The 11,285-nt window shown below is 37.4% G+C and overlaps 1 protein-coding gene across 1 annotated transcript; it reads right to left on the reverse strand.

The window, feature by feature from the left end:
• Positions 1 to 78: 78 nt before the first annotated feature.
• Positions 79 to 6,239, reverse strand: tnfrsf13b (TNF receptor superfamily member 13B). The gene is made up of 5 exons (XM_042507964.2): positions 6,156 to 6,239; positions 3,764 to 3,898; positions 3,500 to 3,616; positions 2,195 to 2,515; positions 79 to 2,086 (listed from the first exon to the last, which is right to left on the reverse strand). Exons 2-5 carry the CDS (start codon positions 3,876 to 3,878, stop codon positions 1,824 to 1,826), a joined length of 816 nt encoding a protein of 271 aa, XP_042363898.1. The 5' UTR covers positions 3,879 to 3,898; positions 6,156 to 6,239; the 3' UTR covers positions 79 to 1,823.
• Positions 6,240 to 11,285: the final 5,046 nt, after the last annotated feature.

Here is an 11,285-nt window from a genome sequence, read left to right on the forward strand (position 1 = left end):
TGTGACTGTACATTTCCTCAAATTTATATAATATTGCTGAATTTAGAATGGTAATGATATACAGACACACTTTGCAGCTTCTCTCCAGATGTTTCTGATAATGACATTTTTATTTTTCCTTCATGGGGCAAAGCAAGTACAATGAGAGGATACAAAACCATAACCATCACACAACAAATACATACATAACACTATACACACAATTTACATACATATTTTTTCCCGTGCTTGCACACAGAATTTTCGAAACTTGAAGTCCCTACAGAGGACCCAAAATTCCGAAGTTTCTTTACTCGCAATTGTCTCATTGGACTGAAAGCGCATTTCTCCGACACCCTGTTATCATAAAAAGGTGAAAGGCCGTTGCTTTATAAAAGTACACACTGCTTTTTTCAGCGGCCAATCTTGGGTCTTTTTCCCTGCCTTGTCCCTGCTTTTCTAGCTACTTTTTTGTCACCAAATATGGTTGTTTTTAAGCCCAAACATATTATCCTTAAAATTACCAAATGGTTTTGTCTCTAAATCAATGGTATGCTAAATCAATACCATGGATCCATGGTAGCAGAAACTAAGGTGAAGACTTTTCTGGCGATTTGGTTGTCTAATTTTAGGGTGTATGTATTTTCAGAGAAACAGGTCTTTGGAACGTTTGTTTTTGGGATGACAGGGTTTTTGTCCAATGGGACATTTTTTGAACTAACAGGGATTTGGAATTTTGGGTCGTTGAAACAATGGACAGTTCCCAACAGGGGAAATCCCAGCACTCTTGAGCTCTGAGCTCATCATTGTTGTCACTTGTCGCTCTTATATTCTTTTGAGACTGTCCTTCCTACAAAAATGACCCCACAGGTAAGTTTTTACAAGCAGCTTATTACGACCCATGTTTAAGTTTACTGTTAGGGAGCATCTTCTGGTGGCCATCATAATTATGATGGGAACAAAGTAGAAAGTCAGGTGGCGTGGGGTTAAGAGTGACACAGTCTGCATAGGGACAAGGTGGATGGATTGGTCAAACATGGGACTTTGTCCTAGGATGGATGGCAGCATATGTTGCTACAAAACCTGTATGTACCTTAAGCATTCATAGTGCATTTACAGATTTCTAAAAACAATTTGAAATGTGGACTCTTCAGACCACAGCACACTTTTCCATGTTGTGCCAATCTGCCTCAAATGGGTTCTGGCACACAGAAGTTTTTGGGGGTTTTAGGATATTGTTGATATGTGGCTCACTTGGCATGGTAGAGCCTTAACTTGCATTTGTTTATGCAGTAACAAACTGGATTTACCGAAAAATGTTTCTGAGCCCATATAGTAATTTCCTTGATACAGTCATGTCGGTTTCTGATGCAGTGCTGCCTGGGGCGGCGAAGGTCACAGGCATTCCCTACTGGCTTTCACCCTTGCTGTTGCGTGTGAAGATTTTCCAAATTTTTCTGATGATATGATATTTTTTAGATGGTGAAAAACCTAAATGTCTTTCACTTGTACATTCAAAATGTTAAACTGATTTTTTTACCCACACAATTAGGAGTATTGGTTTGAATATTAAATATCTTTGTACTGTATTCAGTTGAATATAGGTATATAGGGATGAGGAATCATTGCAATCTGTTTTTATTCAGGTTTAACATAGCATCTTAACTCTTTGAATCAGGGTTGTTAGTCAACTCTGCCACATTTCAGTGATATTTAAATATGCATTTTACTGCTCTGTGACAGTATCCATAGTCTGGTTAAAAAGATCCAGTACACTGATAATCTCTTATGTTCTGGGGTAACATTTGGCCATTCCAAATTTACTGTTAGACAACCAATGAGCCTTATCCCAGTTCAGGCCCCTCCTGCACCTCCAGTCTAGACTGGTACAGGTTCCCTTCAGTCCAGACAGGCCCTCCCGTTTGCATCTGGGCTTTATGGAGGATAGGCTGTTGGGAGAATGAGTAAGGTGCTGTCAGTGGTCTGTCATTGCTCTGGCTTTGTCCTTTCAAATCAGGGAAACAGTGGACACACACACAGGTCTCAGTCGGGCTGGAGTCATATGATGGCTCGCGATCAGTGGGGCGATATGAATTTGATACAAAATCTGTGGAAAGACAGAGGATAGTGCGGACACATTGAAGCAAAATATATCAGGACAGATGCCATGTTTGAAGTTTTTTGAAATATAAGACAGTATTTGTGCCATACTAACCTGTAGAGTTCTGCTGAGGTTGGTCAACCACCTTACCCATCGTGACCACCCTCTCCTGGTTGTGGTTAGCCTCTCTGGGTTCTGGGATGGAGGTTTTGGCCCTGGTTTTCCTCACTAAGGCTACTAAGGCTAAAGACAAACTAAAGAACAGCAGCAGCATGCACAGGGACAGCAGGGAGTAGAGCAGAATAGTGGAGTCTTCCAAGGTTGTCACCTTTGAGGTCTCTCTGGAATTCGGTATTTGTGAGGTAACTTCAACCAGAAGTTTTTTAGTGGTCGCGAAATGTGGCGGTGCTTGGGAGATCGATGAGAAGAATGTCTCTGAAAGACAAGGTGACAGGAAACCTCTGGGCATTTTATGCCTTCATTGGATAGCAAATAGTGCAGAGATGACAGAAAGTGAAAGAGGACAGAGATGAATGCCATGCAACAAAGGTCACATGAAAGGCCATATGAAAACTAACACTGGCTCATGGCTTGTAGGTCTCTAGGACATTCGGGCTGGGTATCGTTTAAAAAAATTAAAGTACCCTTGAAGTGATACAAATACGAATGGAGAACTTAATTTGAACACTTGTCCTGTATTTTATGAATTTATTTTGATTGGATGGCTCAGGTGCATAATATAATCATACTTTCAAACATTTTGGTTGCACCTTAGCGCGCTGGACAACAACTCCGTCAAGTACATGTGAATGACTTCACCACACCACAGACCGTATGGGTTGTAGCTGCTGTAGAGGATCCGTCACATGTTTCATTAAACTGAGGTACGCTTGTGGTGATTGGCTGGGGGCTAAACCATATAGTAGTTTGTTTTTTTTTAGATCTTTGTACAAAAATTAACAATTGCAAATATTGTTCAACTGGAAAGATTTTGAGACCACTGTTGTACTTGGTACTGGGTTATTTTGGTTGATACCTTAAAGGTACCCAAGACTAACACCCAGACCTACAGGGCACAACCCCAAAATACCCATGTGTTCCAGCAAAGAATTACAGATAAGCCTCTATCTCTACAGAGAAGAATGTGTCATTTACGTATGCAGACCAAATACCATTTAGTCCCATTATACAGGAGTAGGCCTTCAAGCTGCAGCTACTGTATTTAGGTTGGTTTGCAATCGGTTAATTAATTGTAGTCTGACAAAATGGTACCTTCTGTACCTTTAACGTTTCTAGTAAGTTAACTTTTGCTCTGAAAACTTCAAGGTCTTACTCAGCAGAACATGTATGCCTCTAGAAGACAGAGTTGGTAACTAAGTAATTCAAGCTCTAATCCAGTGCAGGAGTGTCAGCACTCACTCTGGCAGTGGTGGGAGCATTCTGGTGGAGGTCCAGCACAAACTTCAGCACACCTTACACATTTCTTCAGCAGCCCATCATAGTAGTGGCCAGGCTGTGCTTTACAAACTGCAGACTCTAACCCAGGAGAAGGAGAAGGATGTGATGAACTAAATTAAATTATATCCTTTCAATTCAGTCTTACTTTGTGCCTTGACAACAGGTTTTTGTTTTCATAGACTGCAACAATGACGGATTTGTGTCTGTTTGTGTGTGTGTACTCACCGCAGTAACTGGTGCATCTGGCATGGACATGTGTTTCCTTGCATACCGTATTACAGCGTATACATCTTTTAAGCAAAGGATCCAAGAACTGATCCTCATGGCAGTTTCCACCCATTGGCCCTGGCGACCCTCACACTGACAAACACAAACACTGAGAAAGTTACAATGGCATCTATAAATATGTGAATAATGATTAATTTTATGCATGTGTAGTATGTAGTCGTCATTGATACATTGACCCATAGCGGTAACAAAAACAGGTGGGAAGATACAGTTTACCAAAGTTGAATTCCAGTTTGGAGAAGAGTTTACAAGCCACAGCACCATTTTTATTGTTACATCAAAAGAAGTACAACACTGTACAGTAAAAAGGCAGTGACTTCTAACTAAGCCTTTTGGAGTCTTTCTTTGTGGTTGTTGTAGGGGAATATACAGTATCTGTCTTATGAAGTTTGCTGGCAGTAGGTTAGCTCAGCCTCAATAAGGGCTGAGGGCACATGTGATTGGCTGAAAGGAGAGGGAGAAGGCACTGGTAACAACTGAAAAAAAAGTGACAATGAAATAAAAAGTGTCTCTCTGTGTAGTGTCAGTGTCTACAAGTATAGTACTATACTGTTCTATAGGTCCTGTTATATTTTGCTAAACTATATAGTGTACTAGTATTGTACTGTACTGTACAACAGTATATATAAATTTACTGTATTGATTTATTTATGTAACAGGGGCCAGATAGATCAAGTTACATAAAGATAAGCAATGCTATACTATACTGAAATATACCATACTCTACTATATTATACTGTAGTATACCACAGTACATACACTATGCCTTGCTATATTATACTATACTGAAATATACTGCACTCTACCATATCATACTCTAGTACACAGCAAGTACATTAACTATACTAAGCCTTACTAAACTGTACTATAGTATACTGCTTACATTAACTATACCATATCTGACTATACCTTCCCATACTACACTACAATACACTACACTATACTATACTGCAGTCACGTTGTCTGTGGGTCTTTAAAAAAACTTGAAATTTCTTATATAAATTTGTATAAATATACTATATGATACAACATGATACGACACTGTGCTGTACTGTACTATACTATACTATACTATACTATACTATACTATACTATACTATACTATACTATACTACAATGCATTAATTATACTATAATACACTTGGATAAAATATGAGTATAGTGCACTATATGCAATACTGTACTAGTGCAGTATACTGCACCATACGAACTATACTATGGCATACTAAGTAATACAAGCTCCATGTCTTTAAAGCATGTTTACTAAATGCATCTTTGTTTCATTCCACAGAAGGAACTGATAGAAAATATCATATTTTGCAGGAGATTTTAGTACAAAAATGTTAGGGGATCTAGGATGTAGGAAGCAAGTGCGAGCTGTCCTAATGCCTCATAGTTGCAGGAAAAAGACTACTAAGTTTGCACTTGCACCAGTGAAGCACTTTATCATTTGGTGTGTACTGGAAAACTCAGGTGGAATACTGTGTTAATACTGTGAAAGGTGTTTTCTGCCACTTTTTACTGTGAACTTCTTTTGTGGGGCAAACCTTTCAAAAAATGCTCACAGTCCAGTCAGTCAAAGATAAAGGGCCATCTGCAGCACGCCAGCCTTACTGTTGCTACAACACACAAACTTCCATCCGTTCAGAAATTATGCCTTTGTTCGCAAGCACAGTTCTCTTTGCTCCACTGAGCACTGAGTCAGTGGACTGTGACAGGCACAGGTTTAAACCTCCACCACCCTCCACTGCAGTATACTTCAGTATATTTGTCAAACTGATGATCAGCACTCAGCATATAACTCTCACACCTTCTTTCATATTTCATGTTGTCAGTACAGTGTGTGCTTATCATAAACACATACTATATATCTGAAAATATTAAAACAAACAAGCTTATTTCCATTCAAACCGGAATCATTATTTAGAGTTCTTCTTTTTAATGTATTTATCTATTTTTGTGCTTCCTTATTGAGCTTAGTTGCTGCTCTCTTCACTATTGATCTGTTTTTACATTTTAAGAAACTTTATAAGCTCTTCATACTTGGTCTTACCAGTGGTTGTATGTGTATGTGTGTGTAAGACGAGAATACTCTTATTGAAAAGTTAAAACTTTCCTTGCCATCAATCACTGTGAGTCGCATAGTCGCCACAAACGTTTACTCGTGTAATCATGACTCTAGTAAGAAAGTGTCACGATGCTTGCTTAGGTTGAGGCTTTGATTCCCACCTGGATTACGAATAGTGAGGAAAAATACTGAAAATGCAACTATTAGTTTGCTATTGTGACCTACTGTGGGTTGAAAGCAATGTTAAGAGGGATCACTCACCTGGCGAGATGTCGAAGTGAAGGGAGAATCCTTGGTTTGAAAATGAGAGTGAGATAGGCCTGTATTTCAGCATGGAAGCTCATTTGAGTAAGAACTCAGTGCATGATCTGGGACTTCCCCCTGTGTGGGAGAATCCCCCTACCCGAACACACACACAAGGTTAGACCAATATACAATTCCTATAGAAAGAAATCACTACATTTTTACAACATTTAATCCTGACCGATGTACAAAAATTAGGACATTTTGACAATAAGCAACAGAAAATATACTATAGCGGAGCATGGGGTCGGTGGGGGACACTAGGGACAGTGCCTCTTCAGAAAGTTAGAAAGCAGTTATGCCGATGTCATTCATCACTTCATACTCAGCCACACTACGTTCACCTCAAAATTGAAACTTCCTGACTATGGCTTAAATTTTATTCACTTTTTTCACCATACAGTTTTAAGCTATTCCACATACAAAAAACATATTGTTGGAAAGCTGATTTTGCAGCCTCTTGATTTTGCATCACTTGGTGCTAGTTTTAGAATTTATTGTGGTAGATAGTTAAGAAGTCCCAAGTGTGTCTGCTCACTCTGGAGTAGTTGGGACAGCATTGTTTATTCCTACCCTCTTACAAAATCACAAAAAGTGAACACAAACAAGACAAAGCCTTTTCCTAATTGAATAAGTAAAGCTTAAAGTAAGCTGCATTGAGGACAATATCGAAAAGTATTGAAGAGCTTCAAAGCATCTTTCATATTGTTGACATTTTAATTCTAAATCGGTTAAATTCCAGCAGTGGCTTTGTTGTTTTAGACTCATATATTTAAACATTTCCTATATCCAAATTCTTATTGAGCCAAAAAGTCCAGATTTATTGAAGAAAAAAAAAGATACACTTAATCAATTCCAAAATTCATAGTTTTCACTATACTTGAAGACCATCTAAACTCAGTCTAGGGTCAAGTGTGTAGGATTTAGTGAAACCAAATGAAAAATCTCCTGTCTGTCATGAGTGTGAACTCAGTGGTCAATATGGCCATTTTTCTGTTCTGGCCTACTGTAGAAACATAGATGACTCTTGTGCAGATGTAAAACACTTATTCTACAATAACAAAAACACAACAGTTCTTATTTTTCTGCAATTATACACGAAAAAAGAAACTTAGTATTTTCAGTTTCTGCCCCCCCATATCTGAACCTTTAATTTAATGAAAAACTTGATTGGAGTTGAAAGTTGTTTTTTTTTTTTTTTTAAATTAATAGAATTAATAGAATCTTCTAATGTTAGAAAAGGAGAATCAGTAAAGGCTAGTTATATTGAAAAGGTAGAATGCTTGTGGAATATCTCATTTTAGTTACATTTGCTTTCACAAGTATGAAATAAAACTATCCATGTTTGTATCAGTCTTCAAACGGTCATGTGGGAAGAGCTTTAACTGTCAATTTTCATACACAGATTTACTGCAGTGACTCAGTGTTGACAGGTAATAATGTGCTGCTCAGTGTCAAACTGTATTTTTTTTTGAGGATGTGACTAAACCCACTTTCTCGGCATCAGTGTGAAACTGTTGGGCAATTCCACACCATGTGTTTTCCTCTCCAGTGAGCACAGGACCAGATTTCAGCGTTTCATCTCCGTCTCAGTTCTCCTATGAACTAGGATCTTTGTTTTAGGCTAAGAATAAATGGATTATTTTTAATCAGAGCATGACACTGTAAAGTATTAAAGATGTGAACCAGAGATAATGAGAGATTAATTTTGGTCCAATTAAAGGTACAAAAAAATGTAAATTTTAATCTCCATAAACCTTTATTTTAATTTCCCTAATAAGTGCAAACTGCTCTGTGTTCATTCAAACAAAGTCACAGCCACATATAGAAATATTCAAGTCTCACACACTGCCTTATACCTAGTGTAAATATTACTTATATAAATAAACCAGTATGTAAAGAGAGGAAATTAGAAAAGAATAGAATGTAAAGTTCAATTAGCGATATGATAATGATCACAGCACATTAGGGGATCTAGAACAAAAAGTACTTAAATGAAAACACTTGAGGTTTCAAACAATACACCAACTGTCACTCTGAGATTTTCAGGGAGGCTCTCATATGCAGCTGCTAGAATATACCGGAAATTCTGTGTTCAGTCATTAAAGGTGTTAGTTTTGTTTTACAACATATGAATTTGGTTCTGCTTTGTGACATTTAAAACAATTAGCAGCAGGATGGGAATCAACAACCCACTGAAAACAGCAGGTGCAGTCTTGCTAGTACACATTTGAGTGTTTTTGAAAAGATAAATGATCATAGTTAGGGATCGACCATGGGCCAAAAATAATTATTCATAGTTACAGTGGGACCCACATAGTTGATCAACAAAATGGAGTTAGTTAGGTTGCAAGTTTGGTGCACGTTAGTCGTCGACCAATAGTGACTTCCATCCATTCGCCTACAGAGTTTATAAAAAGTGATCATCCCTCATAGACTGTTATGATCAACCTGAAGAAGTCACTAATGCACCGACAAGGACATGACCCTTCACTGGCTTCCCACCCACAAGCATGGTACAATTACAGATACAGCTCTCGAGAACTAATCCTGAGTCTCTAAAGTAGATGTAGTCTATTAGTTGCTTTTCTGATTGGCTGAGAAAGTTGTAAAAGCCTTCTCCAACAGATTGAAATGAAGTAAAATAAAGTTGTTTAATAACACATATCTTCTGAAATGAAACAACACTAACAAATAATTTTGCAGAACTATACCTGAGCAAGAATATGGTAAATAAGTGAGACTTCCACTTTAGGCGCATCTGTATGTAAATCAAGTGAATGAAACTTGTGTCAGTGTTTGAGTCAACAAATCAAGTCAAAAAAAAGAAATTAAGGAGGCACAGATAATGATAATAAGACTATGACTAGACCCCATGTCGAGTCGCAGTGAATCCTAAAACTTCTTCACATTTACATTTACAACCTATAATATATTATAGATTATAGAATATTGCAGATTGGCTTGGTTTAAACTGTCATGATAAAATCTATAATGTTCTTATAGAGTAAAAAATGGAGAAGGGCAAAGGCAAATATGAATATTTAGACATAAGTAACAAATTTTCATATTTTAAATCTAATAATGCTTGCTGTTAGCTCACTTTGGGATAATAAATGGTAAAAAGTATGTTTTAATTTCTCAACTTAAAAAAATCACCTGAAATTTAGAAAAGGCAATCCAAGGAATAAATAAAATAAATTCAAAACATCCCATAATGTACTGTGTTTTTGTACAGAGCTATGACTTCATATTAACAGGCCTACAGAGTGCCATGGATAGCTCCCAACGGACATGTGGAAAAGTTGATGCCACAAAGTAGCAGACACTCATACTGTCAGAACACTTTACTGCTCACATTATTAGAAACTCTTGCCTGAGGAACCAAATGATGAGAAAAAAATTTAAAAATCACAAAGAGGAAGGCTTGCTCTGATTACTGAATCACACCTTGAACAAAACAGCCACCTTCAGAAACCTGAACACCCAGAATAGACTCAGTGCAGATGGGTAGTCAAATTCAAAAAAGGGAAAAAGGAAGCCTGGGTGCATGAGTAAAAAACAGAACATCAAAAAATGGCCCAAATCATGAATAAACCAGTCATTTGGCAACCTATGCAAAATATCAAGTTAAAGATGTACATTTTTCAAAGGTCTTTCTTTACTGAAATATTGGTGCCAACAAGGAGCAATATTCCTTTTCTCTCTCTTTTTTTTTACACCAAATGTAAATTCATGAGAAATAATAATTCATTTTTGTTGGACAGGTTTTCAGAAACTCAAAAGGTCAGAGAGGTTAGAAGTCACAAATCTTATGACTTCAGACCCACCTAAAATCAAAAAAGACTTGTAACTTGGCTTGGACTTTAACAACAATGACTTGTGACTTCACAATGGGACTTTTGACGTAAAATACTTAATATCTTCCTTCAAAAATTAAAAGTAAGCTATGTTATTTTAAAAGCGTGCCACAAATGTATTTGATTATTTTAGTTAATTTATTAACGCAAATTTATGAATTTATTTCCAGAAGCATCCAGTGGTAACGCAATACAGCTAAGAACACTTTTTAACAAAGTTGTTTGGACAAATATATACGAATTTTAAAAATCAGCTATCGTTTTTTTGAATGATTATATCATTAGAGCTCACGTCTTGTTTAGGACTCAAAACTCAAAGTTCAGAACTTGGGACTTAAATGCAAAAACTTGAGACTTGTGATTTGCAAAAAATGACTTGTTCCCACATCTGCTCTCAACCCACAATGGCGTGAATCACGTGTTAAATATAGACTTATTTTATGGTAGCCACAGAAACATTTGTATTAAATTTTCTCTCTCTGGCATCATTTTATAACCTGAACATAATTGGGCGAGAGTACAGCTGTAACTTACCAGCAGTAACTTAAATTCAACAGCACATTCACTCTAACAGTACCAGACTAACACCAGTAGATGGAGACATCCTGCAACATTTAAAAAGACTGCAAGGTCAACAATCATTTCCAACCTAATCTGATGATTGACAGGAATTTACATGCACCATTTTCACATCTGAATACTCCCTTTATCTGGTAGAAATAGCTCCTAATCTGACAACTTGTGCAGCGGGGCAGAGACGTGGCAAGAATAGAAATCCTCTAACTTTGGTGAGAAGATAAAGTGTGAAAGATAAAGGTGTTGGGACAGGTAAAGGATTTTAACAGGATGAAAGGAGCCTTACTATGAGATGTAGAGTGCAAGTGTATGAACATGTTTGATCAAAGGAAGAGAGGCCACATGCTGTGCAGTGCTCCCCTGAAGTTTCTGTAAGACCACAAGGGTATCTTTGTTAGATCAAACAGACAGTGTTGCACTTCCACGTCAGCTTACTACAATATTGACAGAATATCTGTTTTCGCTTTGCCCATGTTGAGGAAAACTTGGTTCTATATAGAAGAGTTGAAAATCCAAACAGACACCGTACTTTGTTTCATCTGTGCAGGTAGTGGTTGTGAAATGGAAAGACGTGATGCACTGGGTCTGGTTTTGCTGTTCTTATCTTGATCCAGCTGCTACCAGGTAAGCCAGTTCGTCAAAAGGCACCTAT

This window comes from Plectropomus leopardus, chromosome 19 (genome assembly GCF_026936395.1).
Source record: "Plectropomus leopardus strain MGB_pleo_1.0 chromosome 19, ASM2693639v1, whole genome shotgun sequence".
Taxonomy (NCBI): domain Eukaryota; kingdom Metazoa; phylum Chordata; class Actinopteri; order Perciformes; family Serranidae; genus Plectropomus; species Plectropomus leopardus.